Source organism: Chiloscyllium punctatum, chromosome 4 (genome assembly GCF_047496795.1).
Source record: "Chiloscyllium punctatum isolate Juve2018m chromosome 4, sChiPun1.3, whole genome shotgun sequence".
Taxonomy (NCBI): domain Eukaryota; kingdom Metazoa; phylum Chordata; class Chondrichthyes; order Orectolobiformes; family Hemiscylliidae; genus Chiloscyllium; species Chiloscyllium punctatum.
Window position 1 is genome coordinate 65,149,477 of NC_092742.1, and position 22,933 is coordinate 65,172,409.

Here is a 22,933-nt window from a genome sequence, read left to right on the forward strand (position 1 = left end):
TAGTGCAAAACGGAGAACGGCTGCATGATATAATGAGCCATACATCGAAACGTTTGGCAGACTGTTTTTGCAATATATTGAAACAAAATCCAGGCAGAAAATCGTGTTCAATTATAATCAGTCGCAATCTAAACAAATAATTTACCTAAAATACTCTTAAAAAATAAACATTGAATAATTTCCAAACAACAGGAACGTACACGACGATTTACAATTAACATAATACTGTCAAGACGTGGATTTTTAAAAGAAATATTTATATTCGACGAAACGAACATATGGAAGGACTTAAAATGTGTTTGAAATGCTTTGCAGTGAGCGATAGATGTCTACGTTGGTTTTACTGCCGATTTCAAATCAAAAACACCAGGCACAACATCACGAATTCATCAGCTTTTAAAAATATTCTTTCATTTTTTATCAATACGTGGAGTTCTAAAATAAGTACAATGTGGACAGAACTCCTTGCATACATATATCAGTATTACTTGTTTTAAAAAAAATGTCATGCTAACACGTTTAAATGTATCATTTAACGCATTTTCTAACCAGAAGTCGGTTGCACCAATGCATCCAAGTGAGAGATAGTCACTGAGAAACTTCACATTTAAACATGGACCTGTAGTTCAAACTTCTTCAAAAGTCAATATCTTTGAGTCAAAAATCAATATCAGAATCGTCTTTGCATGAACTTCAAATACATCCTGCAGAAAATTGTATTGCCATCTTCCAATGATTTGTTCGCATTTGTGTTAGGTTCTGAATAAATTCAAAAATAGTACCAATTACCGTTAGCAACTCGGATTCTGTTCAAATCCATACTTAGACTGTAATAAGTAACTGCTGAGACCAAGTTACACAAAGTAACCATCGTCATCGTGTTTAACTTGATACTTTCGAATGGATTGTATCTCATTAACAGTTAATCTTGTTAACATGTAAAGGTAAATTGAAAGAATTTGCCCACGTATTTTAAATGTTGTTAATCTGACATTTTTAAAAGAGGTTATTTTTAAAACAATGCTCGTTGATCAAACTATTGAGCAACGTCATATACAGTGGGAGCTGGAGAAACTTTATTGGGCTGCAATGAATGCAATTTATTTCTAAGGGTTTCAAAATAGAACCGTAGCTTCATCATGTGGTCTCCACATTATACATTCACATACTCAAGACTGTAGAACATGCCAGTTGACAGTTCTTATTGAATGTAACTTCGACGTTCTCATTATTATCGAAGAGAATATTTGAACAAATTTATATTGAGTCAATAAACAAGTCGAGCTCTCGCCCACAAAGTGTAATTGTCAATGACAGCCGATTATGAGATGAAATTCACGGTTTTACAGTTATCTTTTTTTGTATTATGTATTGCAACATTAAATATTTTCAAGAGTAAGTTTCAATCATGGGTGCAAATTATTCCTTGTACTGGAGCAATATTCATACAATTTCTATCTTTGGAACAATTAGCAACACTGCTATCATACTGTGATGTTATAAATTGACAAGTACCATACTGAATGTTGTAAATCATTGACTAGATTGCGAGATCATTTTAGTCAAAGGACGTCAAAACGTATTACGATGTTCACTGATAACCTGAACTCGTTGTTTCTTTTCCCCTTACCTGCCAGCTGTAATCAGGAGGTGGCGCCAGATCCCAACAGGGTTTCTTTCAACTGAAAGTTCGGGTTGGAAACAAGCCAACTCTGTGGTTTTAGAAGAAAATTGACGGTAGAGACGATTTTCAATTTAAAAATGGTACAGTTTATATTCAATAAAGATGCAGCAGACCTCAGACCCGAAAATGACATGCATTAATGTTAGCAGCAGTTTACCAAAATTGTGTTTTAGCAACAATCAGGAAAATAATTGTAATGAATATTAATTTTGGAAATGATTTAAAATACAGTTTATATTCGCAAGTATTATAAAACATTCACTGTTTATACAATATAATTTTAAGACTATATGCTGTTATGCAATAGCAGGTGTGGTGCTTGGTTTGCCGAACAGCAGAATGTTTATATGTTCTGAAAAGGCTGCTCGTTCTCGCCAAGTCCGCCACACCTATAATTTACCCCATAGTAAGCTTCATGCATCCAGATAAAGACATGAATAATCAGAGTCGAAAAAATAGCAATGCAAATATCCAGAGGTGGTGTATTAAATGTAATCCTTTGGTATCGGTGTATCATTCACCAAACACTACCTTGTACCTCCGAATATTTTACGAAATTACAATTTATTCGGGAAATTATTTATACAGCGCACTTAGTTGAGGTGGGATAATCTCTGTTGAGAAGTGTTCTTCCAGAAACAGACTGTTATGTAATACACGAATAATTTTCAATAAATCGGTTTGGGTGTTGCCTGGTTATTTATTTAGTGACCTTGAGCTATTTTGTACGGTGTCATCTTGATTCAGGAGCTCGAAAGGATTATCTCCACAATTGAACACATGCTTACAACGAATTGGCTCTGAGTTCCCTATTAGGAAGGACAATTGTGCGATTGCTTACAATAATACTTTGCTTCATCTTGCATACCCTAACTTTGTAACCCCATTAATTCTCAGCACGAAGTTGTTCCTATATAAGTTTAAATGTCCAAAATATACAAGTGGATGACAGCTATTTCGAACGCTTGATAGAACGTTTTCGTTTTGGTGTCCCTTTCAAGAATGTAACAAAAAAAGCATTTGTTCTAAATTACGACTTGTCTTTCGTTTCAGTATCACGAAATGTAATTTATTCCTTATGAACTATCATTCCGCAAACTTTCAGCTGCATAAACATTCCGGAATTTGTATACAGTATTGGAATTAATATGCTTTTGTTCTTGTTTTATATTTTCATGAATCCTTTTTCTAGAATATAATCTCCATGTGTATTTACATAATTCCTGTTTACACATTGTTCTATATCATTAATATTCAGCCAAAATTACGTACATATGTTAAACATTCTAGATATATTCGTTCTATGCACGATCTTTTTCTTTTATACTATGAAACAGTTTTCAATATTGCAAATATATTTGTTATTTTTGGAAGGACTCTGTAGGGAGATTCGGTTATGCCCATGTAAAGATAAATGATTTTGGAATGATACGTGAACAACGATCTTATTCACAAATTTCACGGAAGTTGTTTAAGTCATGTATTTCCTGCCGTTGTAAAAACAGCCTTACTTTTTTTAAAAAATAAAAGTTTGAAATCTTCAGGAAACAGAAGGCACTTTCTGAAAATTAATATTCATTGGCTAGAAGGAAAGAGATAGAGCATCCAAGATGACAATACTACACATCAAACGAATAAGTTCAGTGTGATCTATTGCACATGAAATTGCACATTCTTCCAAAATCAAAAAAAGACCAGTTTTTCATCGTTGATGCTTTTTCCATCTTCCATTAAACATGACGAGAACTTAAATGTTAAACTTGGTGACATTTTTATTTCCTATTCCATGAATTACACTTTAATGGGAGGAATGTGAGACTCTAAACTTTTGCTGTTGGCCATTAAATTACCTGTGAAAAACGGAATTGCCAACATGCAACATACACACGACTGAGTACGAATATGTTACAAGAATATACGCTACTTTGTTATTTTGCCAGATTTAAAATATCGGCGATAAAACTTTCTCAGCGCTCATTAACAAGGCAAAAAGTGGCTTGCTTCAGAAAGTGTTGTCAGATAGGTCCCCTGGCCTGTTCATTAACTGTGATGTTGAACTTGAAACCTGTGGACATTTTCCACACTTACGACGCTCGCCATTATATTTTATACACATAGACACTGCGTTTGTGCAGTACTGATGGGAGAAATATAAGGCAGACGTTCGAATCTTGACCATATTTCATTACATAGTTCGTATATTCAGAACAACTCTAACTTTATCGAGTCATAGAGCATGGAAATAGACGCTTCAGTGCAACCAGTCCACTCCGATCACGTTCCAAAACTGAACTAGTCCACCTGCCTAGCCTTGGCCAATATCCCTCCAAACCTTTACGATACCTCTATGCACTTTTTAAAATCTTTCTCCTTTCACCTTAAAAACATGTTCCCTACTTTTGAACTCCCTCACTACATGGAAAAGACCATAGTCATTCGCCTTATCGATATCCTTCATCATTTTATAATGTTCAACAAGGTTACCCCCCCTCATTCGCCTGGACTCCAGTGAAAAATGTCCCGGCCTATTCTTGAAACACAAACCGTCCATTCCCGGTAACATCCTGATAAATATTTCCTGAACCCTCTCCATTTTAAAGATGTCTTTCCTATAACAGGGTGACCAGAACTGCACAGAGGAGTCCAGAAGAGGTCTCACGAGGGTCCAGTACAATCTCACAATGAAGTTCCAACTCCTATACTCAAAGGTCTGAACAATGAAGGGAAGTGTGCTAAATGGGTTCTTAAGCACCCTGACTACTTGTGATGCAACTTTCAAAGAACTATGTACCTGAACCCCTGGGGTCTCTCTGTTCCACAACACTAACCAGGGCCCTATCATTAATTGTATATGCCCTATCCGGTTGGTTGTATTACCAAAATGCAATACCTCACATTTATGCAAATTAAACTCCATTTGCCACTCCTCAGCCCATTGACTCATTTGATCAAGATCTCTTTCCCATCATCGGCAAATTAATTAACCATACTTATCCAATATGTGGAGGTGCCAATGTTGGACTGGGGTGGGTAAAGTTACAAATCATACAACACCAGGTTTTAATCCAACAGCTTTATTTGGAAGCACTAGTTTTCAGAGTGCTGCTCCTTCCTCAGGTAGTTGTGGAGCAGGACCATAAGACACAGAATTTATAGCAAAAGATTACAGTGTTATATAACTGAAATGATATATTGAACAAACTTAGATTGCTGTTAAGTCTTTACCTTCTCACAGGCTTATACTCCATCACATTCACACACACACTTTACCAATCATACACACATGCAAACACACACTCTTTCATTCACACTCACATTCACATGCACACACACACTCTCTCTTCCTCTCATACACATACACACATATAAGTTGATGGGGTGAATTTGCATTTGCAGAATTTTATTTGTAGATACATTCTATTTTGCTCAAAAAGTACACAATCTGCAGGCAGTCAATCCATGTAATATGCTCTACATTGTTATTTTGGAAATAGAACTAGTCTGACTCAAGATTGGGATACAGACAGACTCTTCCCTCACACCTTTAATGCATTATTTGAGCTAAGATGTCACTTTTTTTTAATAAAACCTTACATTATCTTGAGAATGTGACTTAAAAGAAGTTCTGGGATTTACATATTAATGAACCGAAACCTGCAACCCATTGTAAAAGATCCCTCCCAGTCAGGGAACACTTCAGTGGTCAGGAAGTTTTGGCATTAGATCTTCGGGTGACCATTCTCCAAGGTGGACTTCAGGATACACAACAATGCAGAGGGACCGAGCAGAGGCTGATAGCCAAGTTCAGTACCCATGAGGATGGCTTCAACCGGGACCTTGGGTTCATGTCACACTACAGGTGACCCCACTACACTGTACTCCCTCTCTCACTCACATACACATGCACAAGCACACATGCACACTCTTACATACACACTCACACAGACCATCTCTCATACACACAATCACTCTCATACACACAACCCACACTCACAACCATGCACACACCCTCTCACAGGCTCCATCACACTCACATACACACTTTACCAAGCATGCACACACACACACTCACACAAACTCACATGCACACACTCACATGCAGACACTTATAATCTCTCTCTCATGTGTGCACACATGCATATAAGTCTATTGGATGAATTTGAATTTGCAGAATTATATTTGCAGATATATTCTATTTTTCTCAAAAAGCACATGACCTGCAGGCAGTCAACCCATATAATATTTCATAAATTCCACATTGGAAATAGTACCAGTCTGACTCAAGATTGGGATACAGACAGACTCTAACCTTACACCTTTAGTGCATTGTCTGAGCTGAGATGTCACTTTTATAAAATAAAACCTTAAGTTATTTAGATTAGATTAGATTACATTACAGTGTGGAAACAGGTCCTTCAGCCCAACAAGTCCACACCAACCCACCCATACCCCTACATTTACCCCTTACCTAACACTACGGGCAATTTAGCATGGCCAATTCACCTGACCTGCACATCTTTGGACTGTGGGAGGAAACCGGAGCACCTGGAGGAAACCCACGCAGACACGGGGAGAACGTGCAAACTCCACACAGTCAGTCGCCTGAGGCGGGAATTGAATCCAGGTCTCTGGCACTGTGAGGCAGCAGTGCTAACCACTGTGCCACTGTGCCGCCCACAAATCTTGAGAATGTGACTTAAAAGAATTCTGGGATTAACATATTAATGAACCAAAACCTGCAACTTGTTCTATAAGATGAAAGATCTAACAACAATCTTGGTTTGTTCAATATATCATTTCAGTTGCAAGACAATGTAATCCTTTGCTACAAAGTCTGTGTCTTATACTCCTGCTCCACAGCTACCTGATGAAGTGGCAGAGCTCCAAAAGCTGGTGCTTCCAAATAAACCTAGTGTTGTGTGATTTTTAACTATGTTCATCCAAATCATTTATATAAATAACAATCAAATTTCCAGTACTGATCCTTGTGGAATGCCACTGCTCACAGGCCTCTGGTCAGAAAAAGGACCCTGAACCTTCTGTCTCCTACCTTCAAGCCAATACTGTATCCAATTGGTAAGCTCATCCTGAATCCCCTGTGATCTAACTCTACAAGTTAGTCTACCATGCAGACTCTTGTCAAAAGGCTTCACTAAAGTCCAACTCTCTGCTCTCATCAATGTTTTTGGTTACTTCATTTTAAAAAAAACTATTAAATCTGAGAGACACGATTTTCCTCGCACAAAACCAGGTTGACTATTCCTAATTAGTCCTCACCTCTCCAAATGCGTGTAAATTCTATATTTCAGAATCACCTCCAATAACTTACCCACTGACTGACTAGTCGGACTCACTGGTCTGTAGTTTCCAGACTTCTCCTTACAGCCTTTCTTAAACAATGGCATACCATTTAGCCACCCTCCGGTCCTCTGGTACTTCACCTATATTTATAGATGATACAAATATTTCTGCTAGAGAACTTGCAATTTAGTCTTAATCTTCCCACAACGTCCTGGGATACGTCCTGGGATCAGGTCCCTAAGAATATAATGTAGAAGTCTAATGTTTTATTGATACATGCTTTAGGAATTTATCTGTTGTCGAATGCTTGCAATAGCCACACTGTTGTTTTGGATATCAGCATAATCTATTATATCCTTTGAATTTTAAACTCGCAGACAGTCGGTTCTTCAATTACTCAAAACAGCCTGGATTTGCAGTTTCGCCCATGAGCTGGGAGGAGATTTTCTGAAATAACCATGATATTCAAAAGGCCGCGCGCTCGAAATATTTTTGGTAATTCACACAAAATCCTGATGCTTCACTTTTAAGCTTGTTACTTTACGAGACAGGCATAGGTTCTGCAGCACGGTTTTAGAAAGGTGTTCATCAGGAAAGTGATTTCAGTTGTTCTTCCCAGAATTTGCCGACTATCAAGCTTCAAATGATTTTGCTCCTGCAAACGATCAAAACAGGGGAATAGAGAAAATATTACGTGTGGTTAATTCATTACCGTCTGTATACTATTTGATTTGGATGTGCATACAGATCACACGAAGAAACATTATGTTTTGCATTATGATTCTTTAATTCTGTTTATAATTAAACAGACAATTTGGTGAACTATGTCCGATGTCTTTAGTTTCGTGCATCATAACATTTTGCTTATCGATTACAGCAGCATTATTTAACATGATGAATTGCGACCTCAAATCTCAATGAAACTGCACCTAGTTTCGAGGTGACAGATAATTTGTAAAACCTAATTAAAGTTGAGATTTTTAAAACCCTAATTTGAAAAACACACCGTGCATATGTTCTGAAATAACATTTGTATTATTAGGAGCGAAATCCATTGGACTGAAAGCACAGCTGCAGCAATTTTCATTTGATAGGATCAATTTCCCGTTCAAGCTACTTGGGCGGTGTAATCTATTTTTGAAATAAGTGTTATCTTATAGGTCAGACCCTAAATAATATCTGATGGATCAGACTCTATCTCGAGCATCGCATTCCGTTTTGGACAATTAACCTCAGGAAATATATATTAATTTTGGGAAGAGCAAATTGCATGTTCGCTAGAATTATACCAGGACATAGAGAATTACGTGATGAAAACAAGCACTATAAAATATCTTCCTTTCATTTTAGACGGTCGAGGGCCATCCAGTCGAAGTGTTCAAATGATAAGGAGAGCCCATGGAGTAGGTTTAAATAAAACAAAGTGCTGGACCTTTCCAGCATGGAGTCAGGAAACATTTATTTACACATGAGGGGTCGTGGGGAATTCATTCCCCGAAATATTACATCTTCAATTCTGAGAGGGAAAGATTTTTTTATTGGGTAAGGACATCAAGGGCAATCATGCAAAAGCCGACAAATTAAGTTGAAATACAAATGAGGCTCGATCTATTTAAATACTGGAACCTGCCCGAGGGACTGCGTTGTCGACTAATAATTGTAACCCACGTTCCCAGTTTGTTGTATTGTGACGTTGTTTGTTCATTTGTTCAAATATGGTATGACGCATTCTCAATAGAATTAACTTTTTACGAAGCTGTAAATTTAATTTACCGTGATAGCATTTTATTCAGACAAAAATGAATTTAATTTTAGAAAGCTCCACATATGTAGGTCAATTAAACATTGTATAACTCATCTATTATGAAATGTACTTTAGAAATATGACTGGGGCTAAACGGTGACTTCAATCCACTTTAATTCGCTTCACAATAGTTGAATAGTCTACTTTAAAAATCTAGCGACACGGTTGCACATGAAAAGCAGAAACAATGGATTTCAGCAGAGGGAGACAGCGAGAAGTCAAATGTCGCTCCGTTTTATCACTCTTCTTTCACACATATTCCTTGAAGGCTAGCGTATTGTGTGAAGATCTCCGCGGTTAGTTACAACTTGCAAACATTTTCCCAATTTATTAATGTCAATTACCCTTTGAAATTTTGCCATCGACAAAGAATTTTAGATTTTGTATTGTTTCCAGCCCAATGAATTTTTTTTTTAAACTTATCTGGCTGCGGCAGTTTTGGTTCGGAAAACGATTTTGTGAACCTCGGCAGTTGCTCGTTCCACTTTACATCCAGGTTACATGTCAAGTGACCTATTCGAAAACCCCTGTCCTTTTCATAATCACCTTTTTATTCTTCCGAGAAAGTACTCAAAAACGTTCAAGGGCTGCATAGTCTGAGACGCTGCGCCTCAATGAAATTTGCTCTAAATGTTTATTTCTAGAATTTCCAGAAATTTCACTGTAGGTATTTGACGTTCAGTAATGTAACTACTTTTTCCATTTATTGGATTGCCCATTGGATTACAGATGAAGGACATTGCTCATTCTGAAAGAAACCGGAAAGTACCCTATTGCAAAGGGAAATTTAAAGTTGACATAAGAGTATAAGTTAAAGAACGCAAATATTAGGAAATCTCCCAAAACTACATTTAAAAAAAAGAAACCTGGTGCGAACTATTAAGATTAGATAATGAGGAAGAACTAAAAATGTTGTAATGAATGCACCCTAGGGCATTTAGTCTAGTAATCTGTATGTTTGGATATTCGAATGTGAATTTCAAAATTGGAAAGTAACTTCCTACTTCTAAATGTATCGAAAAACCCCTTTTGGCCTTTAAAACGTACTCTTCTTAAATGAACTGGCCAAATTCAAAATGATTTACTGCTTGCTTGCAGAAACAATTGAGGATTCATCCCGCTTGTGTTCCCCTGCCCTTTAACGGGCCAGTGTGCTTCTGACCTTTGTCATTTAAGACCACACTCAGCACCTCTATGGAAACAAGTTAAGCACGTTCAGCCCGGGTAAACATTTATGCTTTTTCACTAGAGAGCAGCCCTGTCGACAAGGATTCTTCCCACTGTCCTAAATTCCAGCCTCACACGCGGCCCACAGAAAGAAGGCGAGGGGAACAGAGGGGTCCTACAGTTAGTTCCGAAGGAAAACAGGATGCAGACCCACATAGACAACGAGACAAAGATAGGAACATGTTCAAAAACAATTACAGTAAATCAACAAATGAAGAAAAGAAACGTAAACCGATAGAAAGAAACGAAGGTAGGTCGTCTTATCGAATTACAACATGCCCAACACCCATCAAAACCAAACAGGAGTAAAGAAATGTCACCTGAGAACTTACTGGGATACTTTGCAAAGAATACAAAAGTAAAATACGGCGGAAACTGAAAATCTGAAGTAAACAGGTCTGACAAAAGATCCTGAAACCTTCACACTATATGTTTTTCTTCACCAAGTGCTGCCGGTCTTTTTGAGTATTTCCAGAATTATTTGTTTTTATGATCAGAGATTATTCGGTTGAATTATAAATACCGTAAGAAAACTTTTAATTATATTTTTGTACAGCGATAATTAAAATAAAAAAAAGTTTAAAACGCCATTACCTCAAAGCCATTAAACAGTACAGCGCTCTTGTTAGTGATCTTTAGGTAAGTTATGTTTAAATAATAGACCTTCATTGACAGCAGACCTATTTGGTATCTTAAACATAACATTATCAAATGAACATTGAGATCTAACAAAAATATTTATACAAAATTAAAGTGAAGTATTTTACTTTTACTTTAAAATAAACGTTTAGTACTTTGTAGGTATGCTTCACCTTCAAGAACACAGAATCCACTTCAAAATCCGCGAAATATAAACAGTTGGGTGAACCAATACCACGAAGGTAAATAGACACTCTCAGAAAATTAAAGTCGTAAATTTCTTCTCTTTTAAGAAAAATAGTTCGCAGTAATAACACAGCATCAATTCGGGATTGATGCCCCATTTGGTAATTAAACAAAGGCATTAATTAGTATTTTCACGAAAGAAAGTATTTCACACCAGTCAGCATCTCACAAAGGTTGCTGCATAAGCAAATCTTTTGGCTGAGCTTGAAATGATGGACATTGCGTTTTCATAGACAGCTTGGTGCTAAGCCATTTATCAGTTTTAGATTATGTCATATTTTGATTCAAACTGTATCATGAAACAATACATTCTAATCAACTAATGCAAGAAACATGTTTTTACTAACCAATCAATAATGAATTATTAATGCATGTTATCTTTATTTTTACCAATGTCATTAAATATTAACTCCCAGCGGCTAACTGCAAATTAAGATGGGAGGGTGCATGTAATTATTTACTAACAAATATTTATTACTCTGTTTGCAATGGAAAAATATAAGAACAATCATTCTAATTATTAATTTGCCATGAAAAATGATGTATCCCTTTGTTGATCGACTTTTTAATGAGACATGGCATTCATCAGTAAGTAAAAAAAAGTGGGCTGAAACTTACTTTGGAACAACACACATTTACATGATGGTTTATTTTAAGATGCACTTTTTCAAAAAAATAAAGGTAATCTATAGATTTATAATGTTGCTTTGCGAGGGAAATAGAACTTATAATGGGAACTTACCGGTTGAATGAACTATTCCGTTTTAAATAGCAATATTAGTTTGGTGCAATTTGCAATTAATTGAAATATTTAAGTAATATCTCCTTCATATTAACAGTCCACTGAAAGCCTCAAGTCGTTGGACAACCCGAAAATAATTTGTTATGAGCAACTTCCAGGTAGTATTGCCAGGTCACGGTCAACCACCAATGAGTCAACGGGATTTTCATCCTCCCGCCTCTTCCGTTATTGCCGAGGGTGTGTCCACGGTGATTGACAGACAGAGCGTGTAAAATCCATTTCCCATGCTGTGCTTTGAAATGCAGAACCGAACCACCTCTCCCGAGGAAAAGGGAAGCATTTTTACTCTATACATGTTCTTCTGTAACTTCGAAGGTGAGATCAGTTATTAAGTAGCACTTATAAGTGGAACCCAAAGCATTCTGTACTTCAGGGGATTTGAATTCTATTTGAAACGCTGACATATTCAGCAGGAAGTTTTGAGGATCACTTGAGTCATAATTATCATGGGTAAGTAGACTCTGCATTTTACATTGCTGTCAACAGATGCATAATCGATCAATAAAGCTAGCATTACCAAGCACTAACTTATGTTTCCACCATTCGTATTAATTTTAAAAGTATGCTTTAAGATCGAGTTAGTCACGCCTAGTTAGATGACTACGTGTTGGGATGTTTGTCTTGTATTCAGAGAAGTTCGACTGAGTTTTGTGGAAATGTTATTTTTGGATAATTTACACCTCATAGCCATCTACTGGAGAGCCGATGAGTTTGATGGAATTATGCAGATATGCTTTTTTCGCTGAAAAAGAGGTACAATATTAGCCAAACGAACCAATTAGCGAACACTGCAAACCGAAAGGAGAGCGGAGCGTAACTTTCAAACATCGTCGTTAAATATTCCCGGAGAGTTACCATTCCTCCTCTAAATATGACAGATAAATGCATCCTGAGGGAAATAAAAGCTGGTGTGTCAATTATATCCAAGCTTTGGATTCAATGCATTTTTGTTTTATTTACATCTAAATATTGGAAAAATGAAAACTCAAGGCTTAGGATATCAGAACAGAATGACATTTCGAAAAACAATCTCATGTTCGTGTAAACATTTCTTTGTAAATAAACGACAGAAAATAAAAGTGAAGACCTATCAAACAAACGTGCATAAAATTAAATCAAAAACAAACCTTTTGCATTTTTAGAGCTCTTTCGAATAAAAACTCCTGACGATTGAAAAAAAATTCCCAGAAAGGGTCATACAAAAGCTATCGAGTGCAGATGGCAATCTCAATTTCAACTGTTGTGTCTATTCGTGGTTGACTTCCACTCGGAAATGTCAGGAACTGTGATCGGAGCTAATGTACGACTTTCAGTTGAATACAAGCGTTACACAGTGCAGGCCTACCCTAGCGATACGCCCCATAAACGTAATAAAGTACAGCTTGTCAAAAGTTGGTTAACAGAACACAAATACATCCGCTGTCGGGTTAACGTGTTTCTGTAGTTGACTCTTTTTCTGAATGCGTCTTTTTGTTCTATTCCATACCAGAACCAGCATTTGGAGAAGTAAACCAGTTAGGAGGAGTATTTGTCAATGGCAGACCACTGCCTAATGCCATTAGACTGCGGATAGTCGAACTGGCCCAACTGGGGATTCGACCCTGCGATATCAGTAGACAGCTCAGAGTTTCACACGGTTGTGTCAGTAAAATTCTGGCTCGGTACAACGAGACCGGTTCCATATTGCCCGGTGCGATCGGAGGCAGCAAACCCAGGGTGACGACCCCCACAGTGGTCAAACACATCCGAGCGTACAAACAGAGGGACCCAGGGATTTTTGCGTGGGAGATCCGAGACAGACTCTTGGCTGATGGAGTCTGCGATAAATACAACGTCCCTTCGGTGAGCTCCATCAGCAGAATCCTACGCAACAAGATCGGAAACTTGTCGCAGCAGAACAATTACGAATCGAGTAAAACTCCAGCGCATCCGTCTCCGCAGTCGGCTCTCCAGTACAATGCAATTTATTCGTATTCGAGTCCCATCACAACAGCCGGAGCTAAAATGCCAACGTCGCCCGGTGTGCCCGCAATCCCAGGACACGTGGGAATTCACAGGACCTGGCCTTCATCACACTCTGTCTCTGACATCCTGGGGATTAGGGCAATCATCGAGCAGCAAGGTAAGCAGCAGCAATCCAGTTATCAGTCGTCCAGTGCCAAGGGCCAAGATAAAAGAATTACAACATAAATGTGTTTGTTGGTACCTTATCGTTAAAATCCCCATGAATAATACTGAAATTTACTCTTGTTTAGTGAAAATCTAGCTTTCACTGGTTCATATTTTAGACAACCGTACGTTTTCTGTATTAACCCCACTCACCCACCTTTTCCTCCCAAATAATTTGAATCTAAGCACAAATTTGTAAATTTCAAGTCACCTTGTTCATTGTAACAGTTCATTAATTTCAACTCAGTAGCTGATAAAGTGACAGCTATCAAACCCAAGGCTTCACATTTAATTTCAGCAGTTTCAGAAGTGCGCATTTTACCCAGATGCATTTAAATGTTTTCGTAAGATGAGACAAAGATTTGAAAGCTCCAATCTACCCATTTACAGTCATTAAATACACGTTAATTTCTAACGTATTCACTTTTCACAATCTAGTTAACAAAGCAAAGCCAGGCCGCTTCCCACAAGGAAATGTCCACTCCTGTTGTCAAACGACATAATTATTTCCTCTCTCATGCATCGGCTGATTATAATGGTCTCCTATTTATACCTTACGTTTATGGTAGTTGGTCACCGATTTAGTTTACGTTTTTTCGCGAAGATCTCTGCAATAGAGTTTCTCCAGGCACGCTGTTCCAGATTGATTGCGCAGTTAGTTAATAAATCAATTTTAAAATATTATTTTGGATTTTTTGCTGTTTCTGTGACACAAACAAGCATTTTTTCGGATCAGGTCATTGGAGTCCCCTCTCTGTTGCACCTCCTAAATCACAGTATCATTTCCACATTTCCATGAAACATGTAACAAATCACTTTGTTGGAAAGTTGCATCAAACAATGACATGGGTATCCGGGAATCGCCCAGGGGTTTATTTAAAACAGATTGAGCAGTTGTGTCGTTTTAACCCTACAATGTAAAGAGATGACAACTGCTTACATTTACGATAGTGCTACCTGGAAAAATTATTATCGGCTTTAACTGCCAACATCACTTTTCCTTTTTGAAACCATCACAATAACACATCTTGTTCTGGGACTAAGAGGAAATATATAATTAAAGCTCCAATTGCATTTCCTACATAATATATAGCTCTAGGCTACAACCAAATACATGAACATAAATTGCATTTAAAATGAATTCTGTATTTATGATTTTGGGGAAATCAAGTGAGGTTTCGGTAAAATAATTTAATGGCTTACTATCACGGCAAGAGCCATGAACAGAGACCTGATACAAGATCTATGTAAACGATACCAGCAATTCTCAATATTTGTCGAAAAACTGAACGCTCGTATATATCCATAGATTTGAAAACTATCTATTTACAATAATTGACGATCAAATAAAGTATGTAAATATTTGTACAATGTACCTTCCAAGAACGCAGGTTATGAGTATGTTTCAAAAATAATGTTTCGAAATGCACTGTTGGGAAGCTAACGTGCATCTGAAATAATATTCAAACTCTAATTGCGAAACAATTTGTGGAAACGTATGATATTCAACTGCTGCGTCTCGATTTATTAACTTATACCATATTGGATAATGATCCAGACTGCTAAAAAGTGCAAACCGGACTCGACCAAATCCGCTAAGTTTAGCAGTAAATAAGCGGAATGGTACCCCAGTAAACTTCATCTGGCCGCCCGCACCAAATTAAAACAAAATGCCGGAATCATAAGGGCGGAAAAGAGACACAAATATGATGGCTGCTACAAGGCTATGATTCAAGTCATGTCATATAAATATTTTTATTGTTAGGTGCTATTCCCATTAGTGACAGTTCTTCCTATCCTACTAAAGTGGAGGAGTGGAACAGTATAAACAGGAGCCACTTCCAGTCCTCAAACCAGGCTGCAGTGAATGGACTGGACAAGTCCCCATTGGAGCAGGAAGTCAAGTACACTCAGGTAATTGTTGCTTGCCTTTCCTCTCAACTGGACAGATTACAGCGTTTACAGAACTCAGAACAACAAAAATAAATACTTTTGAGCAATTATATCCTCAGTGTAATTAGTGCTTTAAATTCCAATGACTTGTACATAATAGGAACATTCTAATTAGTTTGTAAAATCATGTAATATGTAGTAAACGTTTTTAATCAGAAAGAGGGAAATATAAGAACAAGGTTTAGTTGATGTTTTAAATGGCATTAGATACGTCGCTGATAAATCGAAATAGTAATTAAGCCTGGCACAGATGGAAGTGCCAAATCGCAGAACGAGAACGAAAACTTGTGATACAGACCTTCAAGGGGGCGGGGAGAATCCGAGTTACTACTGTACATAATCGATAATTTTATTGCTATACGTAAGATCATATGACATTTCCACGATACTAGCCACCGTAACAAGATAAATCCGCAATGAACTCTCTAAATATGAATTTACAATTTGCACTAATTTACAATTAATATCTATTACGGTGGAATGAGTATAAAACCGAAAATGCTTGGGAGCGAAGAAGCGCAAATTATACCAAGATTAAACCACAAGCACAATTTGTTTTCCAAGTAACATTACCACCTTTTCTCAAAATGTCTCTCCAGAAAATGTTAGCAAGCCTGCCAATTAATCGTCCAAAACACAACGAAAATCGACTGATAAAGTATAGGTGTATACACAACGTCTGGGTAGGCGAGGAGGGGTGGAGAAACGTGGTGAAATGTCAAAGAAGCATTAATTGCTCAAGCATGCACATTTATTCATGACTTTTAGTTTTTTATTACAAGTTTTCGCAAAAAATGTGGCACAAAGGCTTTTCACTAATTAAAAAACATTATAGCCCAAATCTGCTTTTGCTCTACTGAAATAATTTAAATAATTGAATAAGGTCAATGACTCTCACCCCGGCCCACAAGCCTCATTCCGAATGAAGGGTTTGTGCCCGAAACGTCGATTCTCCAGTTCCTCGGATGCTGTCTGACCGGCTGTGTTTTTCCAGCACCACATGCTCGACTCTAATCTCCAGCAGCGAAATCGACGTTTCGGGCAAAAGCCCTTCATCAGGAATAAGGGCTCACTGCCTTTATTCCTGATGAAGGGCTTTTGCCCGAAACGTCGATTTCGCTGCTCGTTGGATGCTGCCTGAACTGCTGTGCTCTTCCAGCACCACTAATCCAGTATTTGGTTTTCAGCATCTGCAGTCATTGTTTTTACCCTATCTAATCTCCAGCATATGCAGTCCTCACTTTCTCCCACAAGAAAATGCCGACAATTTAAAAAATATGTGGACAGAAATAATTCTAACAAAGGCACTGGCACCACCGAGACACAACAAAATGCATTCTATGATGGAGGAAAGAACCATTAAAACAGCGACCCGCCTCAACATTTTTTAAAAATTAAAATTAAAAGAGGCAGAAAGCTCGCTCCCCTACTTTCATTTGATTGTGTCCAGTAGTTTTAGCAATATCTAATGTTAGGCAAGATCATTGACATTTATACATTAAAACTAATTACAATGGATACAGCTATTAAAACGAACGACATTATAGGTATTTCGCATGGCGTTTTTCAAATATATGTCGGGGTGAAAACCTATATTTCACATCGCTGCGTTATGAAAGGTAAAAATGCGCTTTTTAGGTGATCACGCGGCTTGTATTATTCTGCGGTTTTATTGTACTATTGTCAATAGTATTTATGTAACAGCATATATCACACACTTACTCTTATACAAGTGACAGCAAAATTATGCTCGGTTTCGCATTTTTGTTCAACGACACTGCATGAGGAACCATTGTGTGAGAACAATTATCACTGTGACGTTCGCCTCGTCTTTAACTGACCCTCATTTGGCCATTATTTTCATTAATATAATTACACGAGTCAACTGTTATGATTCACCAAAAACCTCAAACATTAATTACACATAAGCACAGAATCCAACACATTTATGACTTTTAAATCGGGGATCTCGTGACGAACATTTTAAATACTAACATAATTTAATCTATTTCCTATTACAATTCCCACATTTTAGCAGTCTCTTAATTTTTGAATATTCACATATATTTAACATCCCGAAATGTCATTTTTCATAAGCCAATCGAGATTGTGAATTGTACATTGATTTCACTTAAAATATTCCATCCATTTTTGTATTGGTAATGTTACCTAATACTTCCAGATGACAGTAGATATTTCTGCATTGCATGAAGAAATACAGTAATATATAAAATAAATAGGCACTAAGTGCAGACTTGTCTAAGTTATAAACATACTTTACTTAATATTTCACGAATTAGTCTTGTGATTTTGTTACATACTGCTAACAATAATGAAAGAAAAGAAAGTAATTACAATTGGCTATTTTACTCTTCATTAAAGATAATTTAACTTTGTTTTTAAATCTTCTAGGGTCCTAATGGTCTGCCTACAGCTAGCAGCTTTGTGTCTGTTCCAAGTATGGCTCCTTACCCTCCACCTACACAAGTATCTCCCTATATGACATATAGTGCAGCTGCCTCCAGTTACATGGCAACCCACGGCTGGCAACATGCAAGTGGCAGCACACTACCAACTCACAGTTGTGACCTTCCCACACCATTGCCATTCAAAAGTGTTCAAGCAACCAGAGAAGGTAGCCACTCCATTGTAGCCTCTGCATTGTAGTAATTAATTACAATACAAAGCAGTTTAGTGCCAGCATAACATTAAATAAAGTATTTTGGTACAGACATGCATGTTTTATGGAAATTCAAAAACTTCAATTTTTTTTGTTCAATGGACTTTGAATCTCCATGAAATACTAGCCCCACCCCTCACTTTATCACTGGAACCCAGACTTTTGTAGGACACAGGTAATAACATAATTGGCATTTAAAGAATATGAATGCCAGGATGAATGCATAATTATGTTCCAGGCTAGAGATGAAAAATACAAGAGAAACCTATTAAGTCACTATATGCCTGAGATGATGGTTGGAATTTTGAAAAGTCAGCGTTTTCATTTGAGTAAGAAAACTCAGTGTTCCATCTGATCTTCTCTTAGACCGCACTTTTAACATTTGATCACAGAACGGCATCACCTGTAGCTATAAACCATGTATGGCTTGAAAATCTCAAATTTGTGCATTAGCAGGGAAATGTGGTGGCAAGTGTCACGTAAAGGGAAGGTGGCAATATAACTGAAAATGTGTGGAAATTTGTAATAATAGATTAAGTGTAAAATATCAGAGCATCAGATTTTCAAAATGTCATGCTGTTATGGATACAAATACAATTGACTGATTAGTTAAGCTTGTCACAAGTACCCCAGGTCATTTACAATTTTATTTTCTTAATTCAAGCTCAGTTTTTAAAAACACTAGCATATCTAAAACACTTTGCATAAAACATGCTGATTATTGGGAAAATATCCAATGTATCTATTATTCATTCAGATTATTTTATGAGAACAATTCAATAAAGTGCTGCATTGTTTATGAGATATTTGGAGGGAAACACTGTCAAGGGTTTTGAAGAAAATCCTCATGAACCTTAGCACCATGACTTACAATTCAATTGAAAATTTGAACCCAAGTGGTTCACTCTGCAAAACTAAAAATGAATATGTATGTTTTATGTAGATAGTACTACCTTCTGTTAATGAAGTAACATTTAAGTAATTGGACTTACAGAATGAGGCAAAGCATTGTAATTTAATTAATTCGCAAGGCAATAATTGATTGTGGGAGAATTAATTACAGAATAGAGGCATTCTTCTTTGTAAATACAAATAAAATGGCAAAATTTATTTTTGTAATATTGTGTAAGACTTTTCTCCCTGACTGTAACTGTTGGGTTTCTGGAAAACACATTATCGATGGCAAAATGCCCAGACACTTGAAAAACTGGACTATTTTATTACTTTATGTACTTACAGTAGAAGGTTCGCATGTTTTATGAAGGACATTTTCTTTCTTCAGCAGAGGATACAAAGTCAACCAGCCCTCCAAGTAAATCTACAGGATCCTATGCAGGCTCACAGGGTCAAATACAGCTAGGGTATAAAGTTAGTTATTTGAAGACCTGAACAAAATCTTTAAGAAGTTGATCAGAAAGTTCAAGCTTCATGTGAAAGCTTTAAATGGACTCAAATCATGGACTTGTAGCATAACCACTGTGAAAAGCAACTTCTGCTCTAGCTGATGGCTACAGCATTGACCCTACAATTCAGGTGAAAATGTTAACATATTTTCCTGATAACTTCAAAAATGTTTCTGTTTGAAATGAATGTACATCAGCTTGCTGTGAAGTTTACATCCATGTAAATAATCATTTTTATTTGTGAGGACAATGGTAGTGGTAAAAAGAATGCCTATAAAATGTATTTAATTATAATTATCACTTAATCTAGGAAAAGTCAGTAAATTAGGTCATAACTGCTAATTGTGCAGCAAAAAAAATCTGCAATCCTCATAAAGCATAAATAATCTGTCATCAATTTATGTTGAAACCTTAACTTTTTTAAAGTATGCTAATTATCATGTTTCTGTAAAGAAATAGGTTCAGCTATTTTCTCAGTCTCATCAAAACCTTCTATAAAACCTGTTCCGGAATAAAGTTCAAGATGGATGTAAAAAAAAATTTAAAGGGTGTAAATCATTAGGCTTTACCTGTATATATGTGTAATAAAGCCTTTTATTTTTATATCATATCTAAATTAAAAATTGTGAATTACAAAGTATTTGTTTTATTTAGATGTAAAAATTGTACTTTTCAGTTAATCATGTTCGATTAATTTATTGACATGATAAAATACTTTACAATGATATAATTTTGTTTGCTTTGAATGCAGATTCTGATAAATGTCCACTAAAAATGCATGTTTATTAAAATTTATTGAGGGCTGTAACATGAGGTTTCATAAGAAAATACAAATGTTTCAGCAATATTTTGTTCTGTTTGAATCAGAAGTTTTCCTGAAGCCAAGCAAATGAATATTCATAAACCAAGAGCATAACTGCACCTCCTGCAGATAGAGAGGGATGAAAAAGAAAAAAAAGATTAATTTAAATTAGTCAAGGATTTTAAAAGTGCAACAGTACAAGCAGGCATAGATCTTTATTGCTAACATTTCTGATTAGATCACATATAAATAATATGTTTGGGATTACCTGGTCCTAGGCGCATGATCTTAGGTACCAAGCCTTTATACAATGCGAAGAATCTATTGAATGGAAAATGCAAAGTTTTGTTAATCTAGCGAACAAAATACTCCAATGATCAGTGAGAAATTATGTTAAATGTGTGAATATATTCTTCAGCTAATACTTTTCCCATTTTGAAATATAAGGTGTATTTCCACTTTGCATTTAGTTCTGCTTTTAATATGATCTGTAAAACGAGAGGATTCTCTAAATAAGTAAATGAAAGCATGATGTTGAAAGTTATGATTTAACATATTTTTTCAAATTTACTTTTACATAATTCCTATTCAATTTTACATTCAATAGCTGAACAATGTACCATGACAGGATTTTCACACATTAAATATATTTCTGGAAAATGTGAGTAATTTGATCAGAAATAATTGCATTTATTCCAGTGATTTAATGTGATTTTCATAAGTTCATTTATTTTCTTCAGCCAAGGAGCAATTAAATTACATAGATGTAGTGGAGCGCATCACACTGGAAGTGCAAGGATGTGAATCCTAGGAATTCTCACCAGTGTTTCTAAAGAGTTCTTGGGGATAAGGGAAGATCCTTAATTTACGTGCTATAGATAAGCACCGACACCTCTTACGATAGATCTTATGCACATGTTTACCAAGCAGGCCAGAAAATTTAACTTAACAGCATCCCCTCACTTGGTGGAGGAAGAGTGTCATGTCCCCATTCTGAATTGATAATTTTTCACTTCTTCACTAATTTGTAGGTGAGCATCTTTTATAGTTAAAAAAGCTGAAGGAAGGCCAAGTTTCTGGTGGATTTCTGCCAAAGTTATGGAAGAGATTTTCTAGACCATTCTTTTTACTAGCTTGCAATTGCATGAAAACTTACTAAGAGTGACAATGCCAACATTATTCAACCTTCAGACTAAAAGGATTTCTTACCCTTCTTCCCTATAGATAGTACTGATGGTATTAATACAGGTTTTGTATTTTATCACTCCTGGTTTAGGCTGTGGTCCTTGGATTCTGCTCTTTGCAACATCGAAAGGTATATTAACACAAGAAGCAAACGTTCCAGACAAGAATCCAATTCCAAGTTTCCTCAAGAACTCCATTGCTGGGTCCTAAAAGAAAACATAAACATAAGATTGTTTAAGGGGAAAGAAAAGAATTACAATTAATCAAAAATCTACATGGCACTCTGTTTTGTTATTCTACCTAAACACATTAAGATTTCCCATACTCAAGCTGACTTTTTTGACAATCATATTGCCTGTGTTTTTACACATGTTCTAAATTGCTGAAACACACATTTCCTCACACAGGATTTATAAACAAAGTTTCTAAAAAAGACTGGCTAGGCATATGGGGATGATTTGTATAATTAGGCCTTACAATATACTTAGTATTACTGTATCAAAACATAAGAAATCCAAGCAACTATATTAGCTAATTGACCAGAATACCTTACAAATGACAGCAACTTCCACCATGAAATCTACCAAAATACTGATTTGTATATGAGATCTCCATATGTTAAAAAAAATTTGATGCAGTGTCCTGTGTTTTTGTTCTCTTTCCTGCATGCTTTTCTCTTCAGATTTGCTTTCATGTTTAAGTTATCCAAGTCTATCAAGAAGTAGAAGTTTCCTGTTATTAACAATCCACATTAGTTCAATTATAGCAGTGACTGAAGTCTCTTGTATTTTTGGAAACCAGCAGCAACTAATTTAATTGACCTAAAGGATTTTTACAGTACATTGCTACTCCAAAATAATGCTAGTTTTAGATTTTTGCTGTATGCAGTGTTATATTTGCACTTTTGTCGGCATTTCATTGTTGCCTTATGTTGATATAATACAATTACCACTTTATTATGGTTAGTGTTAGCTATTATTTATATAGGCCTGTCATTTACTACATTTTTATGGACAATTAAATGTAATGGTGTGTAAT

General features: G+C 36.3%; 2 protein-coding genes and 1 long non-coding RNA gene across 14 annotated transcripts in view; 1 reads left to right on the forward strand and 2 right to left on the reverse strand.

Annotated features, from left to right (window-relative positions):
* Positions 1–287: 287 nt before the first annotated feature.
* Positions 288–13,790, reverse strand: LOC140476388 (uncharacterized). Its single transcript, XR_011960460.1, has 3 exons — positions 11,644–13,790; positions 1,631–1,712; positions 288–759 (listed from the first exon to the last, which is right to left on the reverse strand). It is a non-coding gene; the product is annotated as an uncharacterized lncRNA (long non-coding RNA).
* On the forward strand, positions 9,893–22,134 carry pax9 (paired box 9). Of its 6 annotated transcripts, none has more exons than XM_072568906.1 (5): positions 9,893–12,018; positions 13,193–13,825; positions 15,638–15,786; positions 18,238–18,460; positions 19,791–20,653. In XM_072568906.1, exons 1-5 carry the CDS (start codon positions 11,928–11,930, stop codon positions 19,892–19,894), a joined length of 1,200 nt encoding a protein of 399 aa, XP_072425007.1. In that variant the 5' UTR covers positions 9,893–11,927; the 3' UTR covers positions 19,895–20,653. The 6 variants fall into 6 exon arrangements, with proteins under 6 accessions (XP_072425007.1, XP_072425012.1, XP_072425009.1 ...); XM_072568905.1 differs by having other exon boundaries at positions 9,896–12,018; positions 19,788–20,653; XM_072568911.1 differs by lacking the exons at positions 18,238–18,460; positions 19,791–20,653 and adding an exon at positions 21,987–22,134.
* Positions 20,615–22,933, reverse strand: part of slc25a21 (solute carrier family 25 member 21) — a 565,742-nt gene continuing 563,423 nt past the window's right edge. For all 7 annotated transcript variants that reach the window (XM_072568920.1, XM_072568916.1, XM_072568915.1 and 4 more), the window contains 3 exons: positions 21,920–22,101; positions 20,979–21,031; positions 20,615–20,833 (listed from right to left, as the gene is read on the reverse strand). In XM_072568920.1, the coding sequence (XP_072425021.1) occupies positions 20,772–20,833; positions 20,979–21,031; positions 21,920–22,101 (297 nt within the window). In that variant the 3' untranslated portion in view covers positions 20,615–20,771. The remainder of the gene's footprint in view (positions 20,834–20,978; positions 21,032–21,919; positions 22,102–22,933) is intronic.